This window comes from Carettochelys insculpta, chromosome 2, assembly GCF_033958435.1.
Source record: "Carettochelys insculpta isolate YL-2023 chromosome 2, ASM3395843v1, whole genome shotgun sequence".
Lineage (NCBI taxonomy): Eukaryota > Metazoa > Chordata > Testudines > Carettochelyidae > Carettochelys > Carettochelys insculpta.
In genome coordinates, this window is record NC_134138.1 from 25,491,018 (window position 1) to 25,515,132 (window position 24,115).

The 24,115-nt window shown below is 42.1% G+C and overlaps 1 protein-coding gene across 1 annotated transcript in view; it reads right to left on the reverse strand.

Moving 5' to 3' along the window:
* FER1L6 (fer-1 like family member 6) overlaps positions 1 to 23,818 on the reverse strand; it is a 97,889-nt gene extending 74,071 nt beyond the window's left edge. Inside the window, 12 exon segments of the mRNA XM_074985620.1 lie at positions 211 to 319; positions 4,481 to 4,830; positions 5,778 to 5,970; positions 8,958 to 9,144; positions 9,932 to 10,088; positions 11,418 to 11,496; positions 17,400 to 17,462; positions 18,059 to 18,190; positions 18,291 to 18,345; positions 19,470 to 19,599; positions 23,646 to 23,763; positions 23,765 to 23,818. Of these exon segments, the coding sequence (XP_074841721.1) occupies positions 211 to 319; positions 4,481 to 4,830; positions 5,778 to 5,970; positions 8,958 to 9,144; positions 9,932 to 10,088; positions 11,418 to 11,496; positions 17,400 to 17,462; positions 18,059 to 18,190; positions 18,291 to 18,345; positions 19,470 to 19,599; positions 23,646 to 23,763; positions 23,765 to 23,818 (1,627 nt within the window).
* Positions 23,819 to 24,115: the final 297 nt, after the last annotated feature.

Here is a 24,115-nt window from a genome sequence, read left to right on the forward strand (position 1 = left end):
TACTTCAAAGTAGCGTGCACGTGTAGACACAGCTTTAGTGACTATTCAGCCTCTGTCCCTGGAATCTGAATGGGACATAGAAAAGCAAAAACTTCCCCACAAAACACTGTGACTGGGAGTCCAGCAGCCACAGCAGTGCCAGGAGAGGTAGAATCTCCCCAGGTCTAATATACCTGCCACAAATGGGAGAAGAGTTTTATGCGTCCTTACCAACAGAAACCTCAAAGCTTATTGGTTTGTCGCCAACCTTCCTGTCAATCATTGTGGCTTCAAAAACTGCCCCAAATAGAAGGAATTCCTCAGATTCTTCTTTGTGAATCTATGGAGGAAAAACGATATTTTGGTTCCAACTTTTAGGTTTTTATTTTTTAGTACAAAGAAGCAGTGCCAAGAATGAGCCATGGCACCTCTAGCCTAGGCAGATCATAGACCCAGAACCTCTGGGCTTGTCACATCAGTTATGAAAATAAAAAATTTGCATGAGCCCTGGCACATCTTTTGTTATAAATTAAGCACCGCACAGAAGTCTCTATGAATGGTTTCAGCCCATCGCCTTACTATAATACAATCATTTGAGCTATCTTTCTGTCACAATCCCTGGGTACTATTTTTTGAGACCAACAGTGAAATTTCACTGCCTTGAAGTAAGTCGTATTAAACTTGGACTACATCTACACTACAGTGATCTGTCAACAGAAGTTACTGGCGGACGGTATCTTCTGACAAAACTTCTGTTGACAGATTGCGGCCACACATGAAAGCAGATTGCTCTGTCAACAGAGAGTAGCCAGACTGCCCAGACGCTCTCTCAACAGAACAGCCAACTGGAAGAACAGCAGACAGGGCTGTCCAGAGACCTGGAAGCCCTGTATGTTGACAGAGGGCCCCCCAGGTGTTCACTTAGCTGTTTTGTCAACAGATTCTGTTGAGAAAGGTGTTCTGCCTCTTGGGGAGAGGCAGAAGGCTGTCACCAAAACCCTCTAGTGTAAACATAGCCTTACTGTGGCGATATAACTTCCATGCAATGATCTAGTAAATTGTGCAGCATTCTAATGAATTCCAACCTTAGCACGGTCACATCTCTTTTACGCATGCGCGCGTGCGCGCGCGCCTGCATACACACACACACCCTTCCCACCTCCGTGTCTCCTCATTGCATAAAGTCATAGAAATGTATCGCTGCAGGGATCTCAAGAAGCCATGAAGTCCATCCCCCTGTGTTGAGGCAGGACCAGTAAATCTCCTAGATCATCCCTGATAGGTGTTTGTACAAACTAATCTTAAAAACTTCCAGTAATGGGGATTCCACAGCCTTCCTGGGAAGCCTATTTCCATGCTTAACTATCTTCATAGTTACACAGTTTTTTTTCTCATATTTAACCTAAATCTCTGTTAATGCAGATTAAGCCCATTATTTCTTGTCCTACCTTCTGTGGGCCAGGACAACAAGTGAACTTTATTCTCTTTACAACTACCCTCAATACATGTGAAGAGTGTTACCAGGTTTCACCTCTTTCTTCTTTTCTTAAGACTAAAACCCAATTTTGTAAACCTGTCCTCATAGGTCAAGTTTTTAAAACTTTTTATCATTTTTATGGGTCTCCTCTGAACTTTTTCTAATTTGTCTTCATCTGTCCTAAGTGTGGTTCCCAGAACTGGACAGATTTCTCCAGCTGAGACCTCACCTTTGCTGAGCAGATTAAAGACAATTATGTCTTTCGTCTTACATACAACACTCATGGTAATGCACCCCAGAATGATATTAGCCTTGGAGATGCTGAATATTCTCAAATCAAGGATTTGAGGGGCCTTAGCATCTTCCCAGGAAGCTCTCAGCACCATTCAGTGTCAGAGCTACCCATTGCAAACCACAGGAGTCTTCTCATTCAATCAACTTTGGCTCAGACCCCAGGTACACTGTTAGTTGTTCAAAGGCTATAAGCACAGTATATGGATGGTTCTGTGATATTTTCTTTCACTGCATGTATCCTGATTCACTGAGTGGAAATTTGAGCACAATTTAGCAAAGCGAGTCTCCTAAAAGAAAGAATAATGGGACAATGATTGAAAGAAACCATGTGTATTTTAGTCCTCCTGCCTGCCTTTATCAAAGGAACAAACCATTCTTAGTACAGCTAAAGATACATATGTCTTGAAATAAGTATGCATTGTACTGCTGCAGGGGAGAAGCTCTCAGCTGAAAGAAATATGAACACGTCATAGTATAACTATCAAGGAGTATTCATTGCAGTCAATGTTCAGTTATGATTGCTCCGTTACATGATTTTTTCAACATCTGTGTGAAATGAGTGAAACCTAGCCTCAGAATCTATGCCACACTTTTCTATAGCCATTGACAAAAATAATGAATTTTGAATGCTCATTATGTTCTTGGTGTTACACTTATTCAGTAATGTCAGATTATGAGGTGAGTTGATTTATCCTGTCTGCAGAAAGGCCTCATCAAATTTTGCAAACTTTTATCACTTTAAGGCTGTGTCTAAACTACAAAAATAACTTCACAGCAGAGCATCTACACACACCCTAGTTCAAAGTTTAACTTTGAAGTAGTGCACTACTCCATTCCCAGGACTGGAGTAAGGACTTTGAAGTTGGGCTCCCTTACTTTGAAGTTAAATTCAAAGAAAGGGAAAATGTATGTAGACTGTCTGCTGGCTACTTGGAAGTAGTGCCTAACTTCAAAGTTAACTTTGAAGTTAGCTCCTAGTGTAGACACGCACCCTTAGTTTATTTCAGTCCCCAGCATTCTTGAGATCTCTTTTACAGGTCTGCAACGTAATGATTCTGTCTATGGCAGGAGGAAATATTTTTGAATGTCGAGGAGGAAGGAATATCAGACAGTATGGAAATGTGTTACTGAATTTTATTCATTCTAAATTTGCGAGTCAGATACCAGTTGCTGACAATTCTCTTGACTGTAATAAATCCTAATAGTTACTATGAATTGGCACTACAGTATTTATCCACAGGAGGTACCTCTGTACTGACAATTACTTTGATATCTGAACCATTCACAATCCTTAATGTATTTGCCCACCAAACACCCCATTATCCTCATTAACAGATGGGGATGTCAGTTACAGACACTGTAATTTAAGTGTTGGATTCCAGTTAAAATCCTGTTATAATCAGTGGGAGTTAGATGCCTAAATACCTTTTGAGGGCCTGACCTAAGTGACTTGCCCAAGGTCATGGCAGTAGAGCAGGAAATTTGACTGGGAGTTCCAAGTCCAATCTAGCTCCCAGCCACTGGTCCACCCTTCCTCTCACATTGCAGTAAGCCCTTTTAAAACAGAAAGGCTGTGTCCCCACTACCTCCCTACTTCAAAGGGAGGATGGTACGTAGGGTGTCGGGAGACTATTAATGAAATGCTGCGCTGCATATGCAGCACTTCATTTAGCTAACTCTCCCCTGAGGCAACTCCTAAGTGTTAAACTTCAAAGTGCTAGCTCATGTGTAGCCGTGGCTAACTCAACGGTACTTCAAAGTGCCTGGGCAACTTCGAAGTCCCTTTACTCCTTGAGTATATTTCCCTTTGAACAGTACATCCATCAATGCAGTTTAGCTTTTGGGGTCTTTACCCAACTATGATTAATGAGAAGACCAGCACACCTATCAATAGAATATCATTGATTCTAAACGTTCCATGTGTTTGCACCCTTGGTTTCATTATTCCTGTGGTTGTGCATGAACACGTAAAGCCACTGCTGGATGTTTATCCACTGGTTTGGAAATATTTATTTTAAAGAGCAAATGAAGAACTTATTTTTTTTAAATGTAGGTGTCCTGTTATGACATCAAAACACTAAGAGTGGGTACTTAAATAAAGCTGCTCAGCATTAGATTGTGAACACTTCTGAGCAAGCTTAACCCACACATCTATGTGTGGTTCACTGTCCCAAGCAAAGGCACTTAGACCACCTCCCAGAGAAGGAATGAGTGTCCTCTGCAGCCTAACCTGAGAGCCAGCTGGTTTTCAGCTCAAATTATAAAGGCAGCTGCACTAAGCTCCAGAGGTTCCAGTCTGCCTGTGGGCAGTTACACAAGAATTTAGGAATATGGGAATTGCTGTACTGGGTCAGACTAACTGTCCAACCAGTACAGGATCCTGTCTCCAACAGATGCCTCTGAAGAGAGGCTAAGAAATCCTACAATAGGCAGGTTTTGGGCTGAGTTTTTCTGCACATATGGAAAGCCCAGGTGAGGGTGCAAGCTCCACACCAGTAGTAAAAATAATGATTTCCATACTATCCAGTAGATGAAGTTAATTATACATATATAATTTTATGTTCCATTCTCATGATAAGCTCTGTAACTGAATGGGGGCGCACAAACCCATTGCACCTATGGTGATTCACATCCACGTTATAGCTATAAGTGCATGAGCGGGATCATACTTTATCGATTAGCTACCTGTTTTGAAACAAACATCAATCACACTCTAAATATTAAACTAACCTCAGCAGGTACATCAAAGGGCTCAACTTCTGCCTCAGTGGAGTTTGCCTTGGCTGAAGGAGAAGATGATTTCCCATCCTCTGCTGCTTTGTCTGTTTTCTCTTTTCCTTTAGATGCTTTGGGGTCTTTATCTTTGGAAGGTAATTTTATGTCTTTGATGATCTTTGAAAATTTTGACTCCTGCGCACCCCCTGAGAGTATCTCCACTGCAATTTCAATTAGCAGGCGGCCTCTGAAGGAGACCCCTTCCCCAAAACCTTCATTGAGCTCCTGGTGGTCGTCCATTAGGGTGTGGTTCCTAGGTGAGCCATAGAGATTGATCCAAGCTGGTCCAAAGGTAGGCAGGAACCCTGGAGGTGGTGCATATTTTACAGCATTTGCATTACAACCTCTCATTCTTTCACACATTTTATTTGTAGAACTCCTGTTCTTTGAGAGTTTTATTCGTTAAGGGGCTCAGTCTGGCCCTATGGGTGCTGGTGTCCCCCCATCTGCAGAATGGTATTTGGGATGCTGTACATGGGTGCATGTCCTGATAAAGTACAATGCACTGCTCCCCAGGGGAAACCTATGTACTGTCACCCGGTGACTGAGATGGTGCAGCATAAAACAGATTATCTGTCACAATGAGCCTCCTCCAGCAATTCCTAATATGGAATGGGAGCACCAAAGCCCTGGAAATGAAGGAGTGTCTTCCTTCATCCCCACATCTCAAGCTCAGTCCACAAAGTTGCTTATCCTTGGACCCCAAGGAGTTCCAGTTCTCATTCTGCAACTTGGACTCGGAGCTGGGGAAAGACTTTAGTTCTATGACACTTTAAAATGGGTTCTTTTTTCTTTTGGAATAACTAAGGAACTAACTGTTGCCCCTGAGTAGATCAGAAATAGAAGGCCAGGCTGCCCTGGAAAACCAACACATACTTTTTCTGACAAGGGACATGCCATTGACCTTAGCTGTGAATTCATGTCACTTGACCATTGCTGAATTAGAAATGCCACATGGTGACAGATCACAGCCACAATCCAGATAGGGTAAGAATCACTGATTAAAGTGATGTCATTTAGTAGTATTTGTAGCAAAGGGGACCAACAACATCAATCCATTAAACACACAACAGGATTCATCTTTGTATTAAGTGGGAAGATTTTTCATATCATCAACAAAAGGCCTACCCCACACATCACTAAATCCCTTTGGAGCCCCTTTAGTGGGACTGAACTGATGTCCAGTTACCTCACCAGTGAATTTCAACCTACAGGCATGGGAGAGTTCTCGTTACAAAATTTCCCCCTTTACCTTTATCTCCATCTTGTTCATTTGAGATTTTCTTCAGGTCTATGAAGTGTGTAGCTAAGGCCACATCATTCATGCTGCCTTCATCCCACACCTGGATTTTGACTCTGCGACACAGTGGGGGGAACATTTCCTTGAAGACAATCTGTTCATGCCACACAGGATCAGCACAGTTTTTTTTCACTGTTGTTCGTCCCTGAAATGAAAAGACCAGCAGCTATCGGCCTTGAGGTGAGACCAGATTCTGGAGAATGACACTGACTGTAACAAAGACCTGAGCAAGCCATGTCTCTTCTGTCACAGAGGAAGCATGTAACTTAAATAAATATAATTTGTAAGCACAGTTTTCCAGTCTAATATTTTTCCTGAGACTTGAAAGTATCTCTGCTTTTCTATTAGCCAGGACTAACACAGAGCATGATATACCCTTAAATCTCCTTAATCTAGGTATCTGTAATTCAGAAACACCTGTGGTTTGGACCCCCAAATAGCTGGATTGCCATAATGATAATAAAAACAAAATAAATTTAAATAAACTACAACAAAACAAGAAGCTTACATACAGGTAGATATTGTACTGTCTAGCACAAATGTGACTTGTAAACAGGAGAAATGGCAGAGCACCATAATGTACAATTAGTGGTTTTCTGCTTAATTACCTACATATGATCATAAAAATGAAACGATATTTTAAACACAGTGCATTAAGATTTTACTCTATAATGGTTTGTACATGCAAAAACTTTAGTAATAGATTTTATGGCAAATGCTCATGGTCTGGAAAATTCCATAATCTGTCAGTCTATATCCCAAGGTTACCGGATTAAAGACGTTCAAGTGTATTATCATAACTACTGTGGGAATGTCTTTGTCTGATTGTTTTCTCCTAAGTATTTAATGATGGGCCACTTTTTGAATCAGGACTCATCCTGGTTTGGGAATTCTCATGCAGAACATTCAATGTTCCAGTTCAACCCCTCTCTGTGCATTCAGAGCTGTATTTCTGCCATGCAAAACTGCACACACCCAGATAGATTTTTTTAATTAAAACTTTGGCTCCAAGGAGCAAGTGGTAATGTAGTGCAGCTGTCCTCTGCTGGATGAAATCCATCCCTATACAGAGGACCTGCACAAAGTGCCCCCTTCTGGATGGCCTGGAATGCAGGAAATATTTTATTTTGTGAGTCAAAGGGGACAGTTCTTCAAAACCTGGGTGTCCTGCGAGTTCTGCCCTAATCCTAAACTCTACATCCCATTGCCAACACCACTGGATAATATCACTGGATCATTAGAACCAGTTTTCACAGAAAACCTGAACTGTGCTGGTGTATGACCACAAAGACTTCCACAAACCCAAACATAGGTCAGATATTCGCACTCACATTTTTTCTGGTGTAAAATTTTTCGTTCCAGTCCGTCAGCTTTGTGCTGACAAAATGAAAGCAGCGGTGCAAATTAGGAAGCTAGAAGTCTGCAAGAGGGGTCGCATTTGTAGTCACTAGTCATTTGTCACGCACTAATATGAGTTGCAGACAATAGCTCCACATAAGCAGGTATATGAAAAGTTATGGATGTAAACACTGAGCCTGATTCTGATCTCATTTGCCCTGGTGCAATGAAGACAAACTCTGCACCAGTCACTTGGGTTAAACCAAAGTAAAACAGGTGTAAGGCAAGAACTAGGTCCTTGGGCCTTATCTGCACTATCAAACTTCCTAGCCTGACTGAAGAATAAGTGAATCCTCATCAGTAGTAGCAATGATGAAAAATACGATATAAACAAGCTACAGCTGTATGGGCCTGTGCTGTAGAGACAATTCTAAACACAGCAGAGTTATCTAAGCCCTGTCTGAAGCACAGTTCCCAACACTGATACCATCAGAAGAGCTGCCCTGGGACTGAATGAGAGCTATGAAATTCACTAGTGAAGATCCAGCCGTGGAATTCAGCTCGTGGCACCTTTGGGATTTTAGCCTCTCTTGACTATATAAGAATTTGACTTACAGCATTAGCATAATATACCACACTCTGTAATTTTTGTACATCGTGACTTCATGGTTTATTAATGTGGCTCTTGAGGACTTTATTTTTCTCTACAGCTATAATGATGGAACACTTGAACCTCTTTAATCCATCCACCCTGGGAAACAGAATGTGCCAGGGCAAGGTGGGTGCTGCTGGATCTGAGTGTGAGGGGAATGGGGCCCTCACCTGGCACCCTTCTCCTGGGGGCACATGGAGCTCTGCACTTCTGGCCACCCCCAGGCACCATCCCCAGTGGCTATGGAAGTGGTGTGGAAAACTCACTGTGGAAGTATATTGCTGTGCTGCCATTTCCCCAGCTTCCTCCTCTGCTTGCTAGATCCACACCACAGGCATTCCCGGATAGGGACACCCGGAGCACAGAGGTTCGAGTGTGCTAAGTCAACAATTTCCTCCCATCCTGAAAAACTTGGGCACTGACAAAAGAATGTGCTTGATCTACTTTTCAAGATGCTAAACCCTGTTCTATAGTACAGAGTTACTTTGATGTAAGTATGTTGTGTGACTAATCCACACCCACAAGCAATGTGGTTATACCAACCTTAGGCTTGGCCTACACTGTGCAGGTAAGTTGATTGCAGATATGCAATTCTAGCTATGGCAGTTGTGCTGCTAGTATTGACTTATCTGCAATCAACTTACCTGGCTGTGCTCACTGAGGAAAGTCAACAGAAGAAACTCTCCCATCAACTTCCCTTACTCCTTGCAACAGTGAGGAGAACAGGGGTCAACAGCCACTCCCTGTCAGGTCGATTTCACAGATCACTACCAGGCATGTGAAATTGAACCCCAGAAGATCAACTCTAACTAGGTCCTTCTTCCAGGTAAAGTAGACATGGCCTAAATGCTGATATAGACAGTGCTATGTTGGTAGGGTAGCTTTTCCCACCAATACAGCTGCCTGCCACTTCTCAAGGAGGTGGATTAACTAGACCAATAGGAGAAGCTCTTTCCCCTTAGCTCAGAGCATCTTCATTAAAGAGCTATCGGAGCACAGCTACATTGGTGCAGCTGTGCAGCTGCAGTGTTTTAAGTAAAGCCCTGCCACAAGCAAAAGTGCATTGGCTTTAAAACGTTTGCACGTAACTCAGTGGACAGGAAACAAGACCTACGTTTGTGAGCAATACAGTCCCAATTTACCATTTGACCTGCAAACATGACCACCACATATGGATCCACAAGGTCCTTACTGTCGCCCATGAATGCTTTGGTGACATTAGCCATGATGCTGGAGTTCATCTTGGGAAGCCCCTCTGCTTTATAGATTCTCACATAAAATCTGGCCCATGGTCTTTCAGATGGAAATCCTTTGGGGATCAAGAGGTTCCTAAAAGAAAAAAAAAAAGTCCTCAGAATGAAAATGCAGCTAGACTCTGAAATGTTTCCCAGACTTTTCTTTTAACTAAGTCACACCATTTATTTTACAATGTAGGTTGTTATAAACACTGTGTCCCCGAGGCAGATGGATAGAAGTGGGGAATATGGAGTGTGAATTTGGATTTCAGTCTAAATAAAATAATTTTATAGTAACCATAATTGCAGAAGGCGGCAACACCAGTAAGTAAGCAGATGTCTATGAAATGTTTATACTTTGTTCTTACAAAATATACTGGGTATACTGATAGAGAAGCGCAGCAAAAAGTATGTGTAACTTGTAAAGGAAGGGCAGTGTTTGTGCATATATATAAAGAACACACACTCAACAGGAGGATAAGGAATATCTTCCTGTCATACTGCATTTAAAAAAATGCCAAGCTTGCTGGAATTTGGTACATTCTCCAGGCAAAAAAATGCCATTGAGAAAAATTTCAAATGGCCCTGGAATAAAGACGTTCAGGCAGGGATGATTAAGCAGTTGGCAGTATCCTGAGATGAGAATGAACTCCCTCAGAGGCAGGGGATTGACAATAAACAGTCGTGCTTTTCATTTGTTGGTGGAATCAGCATTCTCCTGTCTCCCTGCACCCTCCAGCATCCTCCCAACCCATCAAAGCAGTTAAAACAATCCCAGATTAGACAAGCAAGGCGTGGATTCTATAAACAGGAGAATGGGACTTCTTGTGGATTTTTCTTTCTTTTTGACTGATGCAAAATAAGGGATTTTTGTATAGTACTTTTCAATCTGCTCTTCAGCATCACTTGCTTTCTGAATGGCTTGTAGCGTGTCTCCTTTCCCAGCGACACTGATATCACACTTTAGGTATCCCTTGGCTCCCGTCCGAATGTCAGCAGGGTCTGTGAGCAATGCCCACTTGTCACAAAACTGATGACCTGTAAAATATACAAGCTTAAGTATGGCTCAGGACAGTTTCTGAGGGCTCTGACATTGGCACTGACTAGGCATGCAGCTGACATAAACTCACCTACCACAGCATGCATGCTTACCAAGAACTTTTGAAAGTGATAGTAACAGTAAGTGGTAAATGACGGAGGGAGCGGCACAGGCATGTGAACAAGAGCTGAATGGAAGTGAATCCACTTGGGGGCAGTATGAAGTGCAGCTCTGAGGGGCATTAGCTGAAATTTCTGCACCAGATTGAAACAAGGCTCGTCAAGAGAAAGCTAAGAAAAGCAACCTTGTTCACTGAGTGCAGCCTGGAGAGTGGCTAGGGGTATCCAGTGGTGAAGTCCTAGGTAGGAACTACAGACAAGGCATCAGCACAGCTGCTGATTCAGAAGAAAACAGGAAAGCAGGAAGAAGGAGCTCCCAGGGAAGAAGCTGAAAGCTGAAGCTGCCAAAAGTGTATGGGCCAGTGCAGCCCTCTCCTGGCTGGTGTCTTGCTTAAGCAAGGTTGCTATTTGCTGGGTTTGAACCAGGTTTTCTTGCTCAGCACAGAGAGAAATAATTCGCTTTTTGTTGACTGCCTTAGAGGAAAGAGGGCGCCACTGGGACAAATCTGGAGAAAGGCTTTATATTGCAGGACAATTATAAGGGGTTTATAAGGATTATAAACCCTCTGCCAGAGTGCTGACAGGGCCTGGTCCTTCATCCTCTGAATGGGCAGAGTGATGAGTGAAATGGAGGCAGGCCTGATAGCCAGAGTGGAAGAGGGCAGGAGGAAGAGGACAACTGCTCTGGGGCCAGGTGATTCAAAAGAACCTTGGTTTCCCAGCCACCACCACCACTACTACTGCAGCAGTGGCAGCAGCTGAAGCCCCAGGCCCTTTAAATAACTGCCAGAGCAGAGTGTGGCACACTCCAGGCATAGCCGAGAGCTGTCTAGGGGAGGCATGGTGTGCTCTGGGCAGTGCTGAGGCATGCCTCTGGGAGGCTATTCCCAGCCCTTTTCCTTCTACCTGAGGCCCCATCCCTTCCACCTAAGACCCCACCCCTTGTGGAGGCACACAGCTGGCCCCTCCTGCCTTGCCCAGAGAGCCTGTTGGCCCCAGTGAATGGAAGGAATTCAGGATTATGGCATTCCTTTCTGTCTCTGCTCATTTGAATTTATAGCTCCATTTTCCTACCACTTCACATTGCCTGGAAATTTATATATTTACAATACACCATTGGCAATGTCCTTCATGAGGGCAACTGAAGAAGACAAACAGCAGAAAAGACACATATATAACAAAAGGGAAATTGGAAAATGTATCTCATACCCGGCTGGTTATACACTGTCCCCAGATCTACTTTGAAGGAGCCAATCAATATACTCCCAATCAGCTTGTTGTGCATAACCTGTAGAAGAGAGGCAGAGAGGCACATTAAAGAGCAACACCAGATCCCCCTCCATTCAGTATATGAAACAGAATTCCAAACAAAGACATCTGACAGATAAAAGTAGCTACCGCGCCCAGTGGGGATGACACTGAACAACAGACAAACACCTTAGGCCTGCTCGGTTTTTTTGCTGATTTAATTATACAAGTTTAGAAAGCAATATAGTTAAATCAGTCAAATCCCCTAGTTTGGACACAGTTATACCACTATACAACTGCTTACATACACCCACTTTAAACAAGCAAGAGGGAGATAAACAAATTTATATTGGAGTAACTGCACTGATGCTCAGTTATGCCTCTTAACTATGTTGGCTTCTAAACCAAAAGTTAAATTTGTACAAAACCTGTATGTAGACAGAGGAAAAGGAATTACATTGTCCCTTTCCAATGTTTCAATATCTATTTTGCAGAAAGGGCCTCATTCTGAGCTACACAATGTCTTTCTATTGAAGTCTGTGAGTGACACGTAAACTGGTGCAAATGGGAGGAAGATTGGATCCATGGGACACTTGCTCCATCCCTTGCAGGTTACAGAAGGGTAGCTGTGCTAATCTGTTTCAGCAAAAATGGCAAGGAGTCAGAGGGCACTTTAAAGACCAACACATTTATTAGGGCATAAGCCTTCGTGAAACACCACTCACTTCTTCAGATGCTCAAAAAAAAAGCAAAGAAAAAAAGGAAGGGATACAGAAATGGCTCTGCAACCTCAGTGCTAATTATGTGGCACAGCTCTTGTGCCACAATAGATCATTTCTCCTTCAGGTACTCTGACCTCATCACTGTTGGAGGTGAGCCACATCCACTCTGATTTAATTAGCACTAATGCCACAATCCCATCTCTGTGTCCCTTTCTGTTTTTGTTTCTCTTTGAGCGTCTAAGAAGTGAGTTGTGGCTCTAGAAAGCTTATGCCCTAAAAATTTGTTAGTCTTTAAAGGGCCACCAGACTGCTTGTTGTCCTTCCATGTTAGGAATTCAACAGCAGTTTCACATCTCCAATTATTCCCCCTCAGATCTGGATTTGGTTTTCATATCCCCATGTATGTGTATCTCTGGTGACAAGCAGGGCACAGACCAGTAGTATTTCTTGTCATGTAGAGTTGTGTGAACTTTTTGTTATGAAACAAATCTCACTTGGTTTCAGGTTGCATTGAAAGTCTGAATCCAACCCAAGTGTGAGAAAAGAGTGATTCATCAGGGCTAGAAGACCTTTCAGATAAATGTTGGGCAGACTGGAAGTAGAGGTGGGCCTGAAACTAAAATCACAGATCTCGGTTAGGATCTGAGTTCACACCTCCTATTTCTAGAACACAAATTCACACATTGCAAACTTGGGAAGAATTCAAAATTGGATCTGGATTTTGAACCCCCAAGTTTGGAAACATACCTACCCACAGCCTTATGTTTTAGATACAGATATGGGACTGGAATTAAGGTATTTGTTTGGATCTGTCAATGAGACAATACACCATGAGTCTCCTTTCAGATCACAGGACTTGTGCCCACGAATCATGTGACTATAGCCTTCAGCAAGGCCTTCTGGGAAACAGACAGCAGCCAATCTAATACCAGACCAGATGAACCACTAAAATGGCATCCATCTAATTTTGAAGGAACCTGAGTTCAAATAGGTTTTGGGGTAGGAAGAGACTATGGAAGTAGAATGGTTTCACCATGAAGCCGGGGAAAACAGCAGCTTTGGATTAATTGAACTTTGACTTTGTGGCTGCAATAGGATTGTGAACCCATGGAAACCAAACTGTCAGCTCCAATACACACAAAAAATTCTCACATGTCCTGTGCAACCAAAATCACGTTTCATAAAGGTTTAGTCTGGGTGAGAAAGGAACCCATTACAGAGAAAATTCATGGCACAGTCCCATTCTTTCATAGCTCTCCTTTTGTTTTCTCACCCCTCTTCACTATCTGAGGGGCTATTCAGGGGTAGGTAGACATTAAAACATTGTGGCCTCCTTGTGTGAAATATGATGCGCCCCTATGAGATTCTGAATGTTCTCTATTTTCATTGATGTACCAGCAGGCTCCACCCCTTGCATGATGGGGTCTTCAATGGACAAGGAAAATAAGTAATGAACAACACGTGTGCAGTTCTCTGTATATTAGTAACTCTTATTTCTTAAGCTTTTGCTGCTGTCCAAACCTCCACCCTGCCCAAGCCCTGTTCCCTACCAGATGCTGTAAAGTAGGTGAGTATGAAGATTCAAATCAAACATATTTTCTTTTCTCCATAGGGGGTGAGAGACGGGGAAGAAAGCATAATAACCATCTCAGCAGGTAAAAACCCATTTTCCACAATCAATAAACTCAAAAAACAGCTGAAGGGATTTTCTTCAAACTTTCCAGCTAAGAAAGAGCAGGAGAAATGACACCCTAAAATATAACTGAGTACTGAGGTTAGGGTCTGAGAATGAAAATACAGTTTTGTTCTGCCTCCAGCATTTCAGAAATGTTGCCATAATATGTCTGAAGATATTAAGGAGGAGGAAATCTATTCCTTTTTTTTCTAGGGCTTAAAAGAGAGAAAAGGCCCATGTTCTCCCAAGAACAGGAATTGAACAGCAGTTAGAGTAACTGTTGAACTAACACATAGTGGTGCTGGTATATTATTTGATTTCCTGAGGGTTCTGAACACAGATGTGTACATTCCATGATAGTGTGGATTCAGTGTGTGAGTAATTAATATTCCCAAAGGCTGTTAGCCTGAAGAGAAGCAAAGTTTATTTTCAGACCAAGCAAATATAAGAAGCTTTCTATCCCCTGTGGTGCTGTTTCTTGCCAGGACACTTATTTGCTCACTGATCCAATTTTATTCCCTTGGTTTTTTCCTAAAGCTACTTTCCAAAGTAACTAAAATGAATTCCTGTTTATAATAGAACACATTAGCACTGCATTGGATTAGCATTTCCTTTATACATGACATAGTTTGTTTATGACATAATCATTAAAACTCAGGGGCAAAATCCTCTTCTGATGTAAGTTTGCAGTCCAGAAACTGACAAATGGCTAAGATATTGAAGAAAAACTGAACTACCAAGATCAGACATGGAAGTACAATAACAGACATTCAGCAGGTGAAGGCCTGTGATTATAATTGAAAGAAAGATGCAGTGTGATCTTCATGTGCATCAAAACATGCTTGAAATTGGGGTTGAAATACACATCCGTGTGAAAGGCCAGCTAGGGGGTTTATGCGCTAGATGAGCCTTTATATTAAGGGTGAAAGCAGCCCTTGTGTTGGTGCTCTGCACAGAGCAAATTTCACCCTTATATGGCAAAGTACATGGGTGAACACCACAAGAGTAGGTTGGAATTTGGAACATAAAGGAAAATTTGCTAACAATTCTCTTGATGAACCTCAAACTATCTATTCACACTTTGTGCATCCAATCAAAATAACTGCATTGGAGGATCTACGCTACTGGTAGGATGAAAACTGAGAGTGAATCTTGGCTTTTCAAATACACAGTGAACCTCTCTATGAATCTCACAACAGATTGTGCATCGATGGATCCATATGACTCTTAGGCAGCCACCTGGTTCTGTCACTGAAGTGCGGATCCAGTTGTGATCTAAGCCTGATAATTTGTTATAAATGGAGAAAGTGCTTCATAAAATGATAAGAATCTTCCCCGGTACCTTGAACCATTACCCAATTCTCTGAACAAATGCAAATGGAACCATTTTTAATGATTTTAAAAGTTTTGGGCTGTGAGGCTGGAACTGGAAGCAGAAATACTTAAATACTATGAGATGACAGGCTAGGCTTGTGGTATTTCTAGCCACAATTGGTACTGAGCAGTTCTTGCTCAGGTTCTAGCCCAGTTTTAGGTTTTGGGACACACAGATAGGACTAGATATCCTGCTTGGATAAATCAGTGTAGCTCCACAGAAGTTTACAGTCGTGCTATGTCTACAGTAGAGCAATATGTTAACAGCGTTTCCGTCAGAAGATATCTTCCGACAAAACTTCTGTCAGCAGATCACAGCCAGACTGCCAAGTGGATCAAAAGAACAATCCACCCAGTTGACAGAGAGCAGACAGACTGCCCAGACCCTCTTCCAACAAAATGGCCAACTGGGAGCACAGCAGACAGGGCTGCCCAGGGTCCCAGAAGCCCTGTCTATCAACAGAGGACCCCGCAGAACATTCATACTGGCTTTCTGTTGACAGAATTTGTCAATAGAGGCATTCTGCCTCCTGAGGGAGTGGCAAAATGCTGTCAACAGAAGAACCACATTTGATTCACTGTTGTCAGAATGCCATGGGAATGTGGACACTTTCTGGATTTTGTTGACAAAGCATCAATCTTGTCAACGAAACTCTCTAGTGTAGACATAGCCTAGATATTTGTCCAAACCCCCAAACCAACACCTGCTTACATACTCTCAATATCTTTGGCTTCCCTGAGAAACAGATGTGCCATTATCATTCTATTTGCTTGTGTGAAACATTCATCTGCTGATTTTTCTTTGGGGAAAGTGGAAATTAGATTTCAAACAGTTTTTAATTTTAAATCTCTCAGTGCTATGAAAAACATGCACCACAGCATACTTTAAATGCCTCCTCATTCCTAGAATCAGCTATTTTAGGAATATATTTCTGGAAGAGATTAGCAGTTAATTCAGAACCACATGACTTTCCAGGGGTGCATGAAACCATCTTTGACAAAATCAGTATGTGTATGTTTCTTCATCTCAGCATTCAAAGCAGGACCGATGGGGAGATTTGGATGGTTCATGGGGATTTCACCACAGCAAAATTTCTGCAGTGCTGAGCATGGCAACTGAATTTATATATGGGTTTCTTTCGCTCCTGAATAATAAGGAACAATTAAAATGCTAGGATTATCTTAGCATCGATATTTCTCATGCCTAAAGCGCAGCTGTCAAATTTGAACGTGGGTTACAACTTAAGAACTGAGATAAGTTAAAGCAGACAAAAGTTTCTGCTCAGTAAGCAGAGAAAACCTGGCATGAAGGTTAAAAATCAAAGGGATGAAGACAACACTGAGGGATCCATTAATACTGAATGAAATTAATCCTCTATAGAGGGTAATGTGAAGCCAATGCACCACTCCAATATCCAACCATTGTTCACTTGTTTATAATTTTCTTTCAAAAAGATGTCTGTGAAAATCTACACAAAGTCTTGCTGTAGAGTTGTTTTAAGTTTCTTTAAGTTATTAGTAGCTGCCATTTTTTCCCTCTCCACATCTCTCACTTCATAGAATACTAGGATGGGAAGGGACCTCAAGAGGCCATCGAGTCCAGCCCTCTGCCCTCACAGGGGGACCAAGTACTATCTAAACTGTCTCTGATAGACATCTATCTAACCTGTTCTTAAATATCTCCAGCGATGGAGATTCCACAACCTCCCTTGGCAATTTATTCCACTGTTTGACCACCCTGACAGTTAGGAACTTTTTCCTAATGTCCAACCTAAACCTCCCCTGCTGCAGTTTAAGTCCATTGCCTCTTGATCTATTCTCAGAGGCCAAGAAGAACAAGTTTCCTCCCTCCTCCTTATGACTCCCTTTTAGATACCTGAAAACCACTAGCATGCCCCACCTCAATCTTCTCCTTTCCAAACTAAACAAGCCCAATTCTTTCAGCCTTTCTTCATAGGTCACATTCTCTAGACATTTAATCATTCTTGTTGCTCTTTTCTGGACCCTTCCCCTTGGTGTACATAGTTTCAACCCATCATAGTACTGGCATTTAAAACAAAATTGTCTCTCTTTTTATGAACCCCCCCCCCCATCAGTCCGAAGCTAAAGCTCACAGCTGAATATTTGATCCCTGTTTCATAAAACAGGATTAAAATTTCCCAGAATACTTACAGAGATTTTAATAATTTTGTCAAACAAATGCACTTGAGGTCCAATGAAGTCAAACACAAAATACTGTGGACAAACCAAATTGCAGATTAGTATTGTCTTATGCTGTTATTAGCAACATTCTTTGCCACATGTTTAAAGTTCTGGCCTAATCTAATATACTTCCCCATTGATTTCTAGCTATTATTAAACACATTTATTTAAGAGCTGTAAAAGCACAAGTTAGAGGCTGAAAAGATAGGAAGCCCAGGAGAAGGAATAACTTGGTTTACCTTGAAGTTATTTAACTAAACTCCTCTTGTGACTTGCAAAAGCAAATGTCAGAGCAATTTGAACACAGATACAGTCATGGTGTGTTTGCGGAACTAGCCTGGGGAAGGAGTAAGGGATGGAAGTGGTAGAGGATAAGTGAGACACAGCGAGTAGCATCCTCAGCAAATGAGATCAGAAGGAACATAAAAAGCAAGATCGAGAGATGCAGCATGGAGCAGAATTTCACTTGTCACTCTGCCATACTTTGAATTTAAATCACTTGCTGATGAACTTCACTTGTCAGAGAGATTACGTTGCTTTAGCCATTAATCTCCAACCCCTCTGCTATGAACAGTCACCTTTCTGCAACCATTTCAAATGTTTCCATCTTTCCAACTGCAAGTACGTACTTCATTGTAAAATGGGGCATTTGTGCCTTCCTTGACTGTCGTTTGTTTCTTTTCATCTCCAATCTCTATGATCACCACTGGATCAATATTCTCACCAACTAATTGTCGTGCTTCGATAATTGTTATTGCTATCTGCAGAGTACAAATACCACGTTACAAAAACAGTCTCAGATTCTGTTTAAAATAAGTATAAGCAGTGTTGTTATAAATGTGTGCACTGCTGTCCACTCACCTGATAACTCTGAGATTTTATCTCGCCATCATGAATTTTGGACACCAGTTTTGCTCTGTTTAAATTATGGAACAGAATATTATGCATCAGCCAACAAGAACAAACATTCTTAGTTCTTTGACACATGCTCAAGCAATATGTTTAATACCATTTTCCTTGAAACTACTATTTTTAGTGGCTAGATTTGAGACAGGCATCTTGGTTTGATATCATCAGCAAACCTTTGGATATTTCTGGGGGATAATGATAAAAAGGATTTCCAGATCTCCCCAGAAAAGCTCTGTGGGTCTTCAACTTAATGCTTAGAATCAAAGTGCAAAGAAGGGATTAATGGCAGAAACTGAAATTCTCTGTCTGATTCTTATCCAGTTCATAGATTCACAGATTTTATAAGGTTGGAAGGGACCATTATGATCATTTAACCTGACCTCCTGCATAACACAGGACTTGATATTTCTAACTTCATCAGACGTACATGTATGTGTGTTTCCCCTGTACACTGACAGATGTACCCTTGCTTGCTTTGAGTGGCAGTCTGTCCTGCTCTAGTGGCATTTAGGAGATTAATGAGCATGCTAGAGGGTTGGCTAACAGAGGTGTATGTTTTAGCTCAGACGGTACAGGCTCCTGCATTAAGCTCCAGAGAGTCTAGGTTTGATCCCCACTGCCAACACCCTATGTGGGTCAGCATTTTGTAATTGATGCATGTCTCTTAGCCTAAGATCTAACCTCTTAGTCTACACTCTAATGGACCTAATCAGCACCAGAGGGGGACATGATACGACTCTGAGCAAGCAATGGTTACATATATGTGAAGTACGTCTGCACAGGGTCTGCCACAATGCTCTCTGAAGTAAATGAAAGAATTTCTTCTGACTCCTGTGGGACTTGCACCAGACTCACACTTTTTCCCAGATGATCAACCATGACAACTCTCAAGATTCCCGTCCTCTTTGTCTAACTCACTGTCACGAGCAGCTTAGTCCTGTTCTCCCTCCATTACTCACACTCTACAGTGACCTGCATCTGGTGACAATCATGGTACACCATGTACAGTAGGAGAGAGACCAAGACTTTCAGCAAGTTGATATTCCAGCCATTGTGCTGCCAACAACAGGGCTGTCACCCAGAAGGATAGAATAGGGAATAACTGGAAAGGTGAGCACTACAGCAAAGTACCTTTTCCTCTGGGGCCCTGTAGGTGCAAAGCCGCTGTAAGATGCAGCATCATCATACATCAAATCACTCTCTCCCTCTTCTTGTCCTCCAGACACCTCATGATGAAGACTCTCGCTGTCATCATGGTCGCCTGATTAACAAACAAATAAAGGAAGTAATCCCCTTCTATCTTAGAATCGTAGGAGTCTATGGTTGGAAGCGACCTGAGAGGCCCTCTCATACATTTTTTTGCACTGATGTAGTACCAAGTACAGCTAGACCATCTCTGATGAGTGTTTAACCTGTTCTTAAAAACCTCCAGTGACAGAGATTCCACAAAACCATTTGGTAATCTAGCCCAGTATTTAATTATCTTTATAGTTAGAAATGTTTTCCTTATACCTAAACCTCCTTCGTTTCATATTAAGCCAAGTACAGCTTGTCCTAGCTTAAATGGACATGAAAAAAACTTACTGCCACTCCCTTTCTAACTGCCCCTAACCTATTTGAATACTGTTGCCAGGTTCTCTCTTAGTCTTCTTTTCTCAAGACTTAATACCTAAGTTTTTTAACCATCCTCACAGATCAAGTTTTCTAAATCTTTTATCGTTATTGTTGCTTTCTTCTGGATTCTCCAGGTTGGCCACGTGATCATCTGTTTCAAGTTTTGTGTCCAAAACTGCACACACTACTCACGTTTTGGGTCATTTTCAATTGGAGATCCACTATAACTCCCTGGTTCTTTTTGGCAGTACTACTATGTACTACCTACCCAAGTCTTTCCCATTCTCTAGTTGGGCATTTGATTTTTCCTTCCTAAGTATAGTACTTGGCACTCATCTTTACTAAATTTCATCTTGCTGATTTCTGGTCAATTCTCCAGTTTATCAAGCTAATTTTTAATTCCAATCCTGCCCCTGCCCCTCACCAAGGTTTGCAACTCCTCCTTGTTTGGTTCCATCTGCAAATTTATAAACACATTCTCCACCCCATAAGCTACGCCATTAATGAAAATATTTAATAGTGCTGCAGCCAAGATTGATCCATGCAGGACCTCACTACCTCTCTCTGCATCCTTTGCCATTGAGATCAGCCAGAGCACCCTGACCAACAACTGCTAGATGTTAATGGGAAGAGGTGGGAAATGAATGATTTACAATACAGAAACATCAGCCCTGAAATGTGGTCCTTGCCTGTGGGAGAGTGGTCCAACAGAACCCAAATCTACTACTTGTTTTGCCACATAGCAAAGCTTTTCAGTTTGTGCAGGCTGCCCCCAAGCGGCAGGAGTGGAGGAGGAGTAATTGAGGCAGGGGGATAGTTTTAATTTGGGGTGATTTTGAAAGATCATGCAAATATAGTAAATATTGCCGTTCGGCAATGCAAAACATTGAATCCATTGAAGCTGGAAACAGTGTATGGGGTTCTCTCACTGGGCATGCAAAAACTGAGGCAGCCCAAGCCAGAGGCCATTTGGAAAGGGTTTCTTTCGAATCCCTGTGTCTCCGCACCCCATGTGCAAAATGGAGGTGCTAAGCATTATTCCCTCCCTCTCTGCTGCCACTGACGTGATTGAGACACTCAGTGAGTAGGCTAATGGGAACCACAGAAGGGTCTATGGGCAGGAAAACTTGGATGTGGAGCCAACTTCACAAACTTTGGTATGGTTCTGATCAAAGTCAACAGCTTCAGCCTCATCTGGCATGAAGTGGCATTGCTCCATTAGGTCCAGCCATGGCCTTCCCTACCTGTACTGGTGTTCTGTGCAGTCCCACATCAGCACCACCCGAGGGGGCAGGAGGCTGAAGCTGTGGTGGAAAGGAGTTTCCAGCTCTCCTGGGCTGGACACCATTTACTATAGTGATGTCCAGTCCATCTGGTCCAGGAGAGTTGACAATTCAGGAGCAGAGCTGGGAGGGAGGCACAGCCAGACGAGCAGCAGGTGGTGGCGTAGCTGGCTGGCCAGGAGTGGCTTTTCTAAGGGGAAAGCACCACTTCTCTCTAGCGGCCCGCTGCATGGCTGTCCCCTCCTCAGCCCTCTGGCCCAGGAAGGACACCCACCTCTGCCCGGAGAGCAGGGCCTAGGCTCTGAGATCTCGGTGGGTAGCTGTGGGATGGGGTGATAGGCCATTGGACAAGCGCCGAGGGGAGGCAGCTGGAGGGTGGGGAAGGCAGGGCAGCTAAATTAGCAGTGAGCTAGACAGGCAGCCAGGGGATGAGGGAAGAGAGATGAGGGATGAGGACACCCAGCTGCACAGGACATGATGAAATTTGGGTCAATCTGGTACCACAAATGTTGCGGTGCCCTCCATGGCTGCATGGTTTGCCCATCAGAAGGGAAGACGATGGGTCCAGCTGTGCTGGTTTAGCACCAAACTTTCCTCTGTATGTTTTTGTTTTGTTCTGCTTCTGCCTTGCTGCAGTCTTATGATCACTGCCCATATCCTATTTACTCTACTCTGTGGTGTTCAATTACTGCATTTTATTGCTTTACTCTGTTTACTTTGTAGGCTGAAATACTCAGAATTCTTTTCCAGCTGGGAATGGCCATGTGACAATTATATAATGTCAAGAAAATTCTTCTTAGTTTCAATGCATCAATAAAAAAATTAAAATAATTTTGTAATGATTTTCCTTTACATTTTCCTTATGCCATTTATCATCTTGATTTCTGAGCAGATATTTTAGGTACTTCTACCCAGTTCCTGCACTAACTGAGGGTTCCTTTCCATTACTAACCAGTGACAAATATTACTGTGAGTGAATCCACTGGCAAAAAATGAAAATGATATGATGAACGGAAGAAAATCCCTGGGTGTGTGGTTTCCTTGATACATCTTCTGAGCCTCAGCAGGAGACAAAATCCTCAATCAGAACCAAAAAGGAACCTGCTGTCTTGACAAAAAATTTCTCCCATTGCCTAGATGTTTAGTCATCAAAGGCACTAGTGATGTGCATGAAGATGCAACACAGTGATGTAGATGTCTCTAATGGCAAAATGTACTGTATTAAACAGTTGCTGAAACATGAGTGCTTACATGGAAAAGTCCAGAAAATTTCACTGATGAAGCAATGTAACAAATTGTAAAGAACTAGGACCACCTAGGAACTTAGTGGTTATTGTATACTGTGTGTCAGAGCTTCCTACTCCAACTGTTTAAGCTCTTGCCATGTGAAGTAAAGGAGAATCACCTTTGGTGTAAAGTCCATTACACAGTATAGAGTCTATGACACATAGTTGAATATTTCTGCTTCTGTACAATAGAGGATGATGGTATGCATACATACCAGGCAGTCCATAGGCTGCAGTAAACATAATGTAATCCATATTTTAAAAGACCCCCTGGAATTCTTGGCATAACTTCAGACCTAGGATTTATAAGACTCAACCAACCTCTTCTGTATGAGTCAGCTGTTGGAGTGGTGGAAATGAAAGAGAAAGCTAGAGGAGCAGGAGAGTAAAGCAGTGGGGGGAAGACAGGAGAACTTCAGATGAGTTTTGAAGAGAGAAGTGCAGTAGGAAAAAGAGAAATGGGAACTCAGGTAAATTATGTATGCAAGATTCATGTATTAGATAACATTTCAAGACTCTTTCAAATGACTGGACTCAGGGGCAACTGGTGCCTGTGTGCAGGGAGGGTCACTCCAAGGGGCAGGGAGATGGCATGTGGACACCCCATTTAGCTATTAAAATTTTGGTGGGGATACAGGAGTTAGCGGAATTGCCGACTGCTACCACAAATCACTTATGATTGGATTGTAATTCTATTCTCAGGCTTCTGACAATCATAACCACTAAGTTTTTATTCTTGTGCTTTACAACTTCTCGGTGGAATCACAGTCTTGGATGGAAATCAAAAATTGCCTGTAACTTAATCTTGATTGAATATTCCATAACTCAGTGCTTCCCTGAAGGCAAAATGGTTTTAATCATTTATTTCTATAATATGAGGCTAATTTCAGATATTGTAATCTGCACTCATATGATCTCTCAGTGGCTTTAAACACAGAGCACACTCTGTAGAAGTGTTTGTACTTAGTTCAGCCTGATAATGAATTTCCTTCAGATTTTATCATTTCTTAAACAAATAGTTGTATGGCTCAAATCAAATGATTTTACAGGGAAGTTAGGGATAAAATAATCTTACCCTTGTTCTCTTTCCTAACCAAGTGTAATATTGATTTACTAGGCCTTACCCAGGGCACCTTTGTTTTCAATAGTTAACCCCTTCTCGCCTTTTTTCTTCTTCTTCAGCTTTATACCGCCAAGCAGTCCCGTTCTGAAAAAGAAGTTTAAAAAAAAATTAGAGTAATGATAGCTCCGAGTTTTCTGCTATACCAATGTCAGTTGCATGTAAGCAGCTGTTCATAGGAAATATTAGTATCCAAGTACGATAGTTTATGTTCCATTCCCCACTCCCTCAAAAGTAATAAATGCAAACAAGGAAAGTTTTTCTCTTGTGTTTTTATGCCCTATCCTGACTTTATTCCATATGTGAATTTAGGAACACACAGAGGAAGATACCTGCTTATTTATATCTTCTAGAAAATACTGGTAACTTTATTTGAAACAAAGGCAAACAGTCCAAGATAAAGAAAGAAACACCAAGCTAAGCTTCTATTTCTATTGACTGATTATTAAGCCAGATGAGACCAAGGATATATTT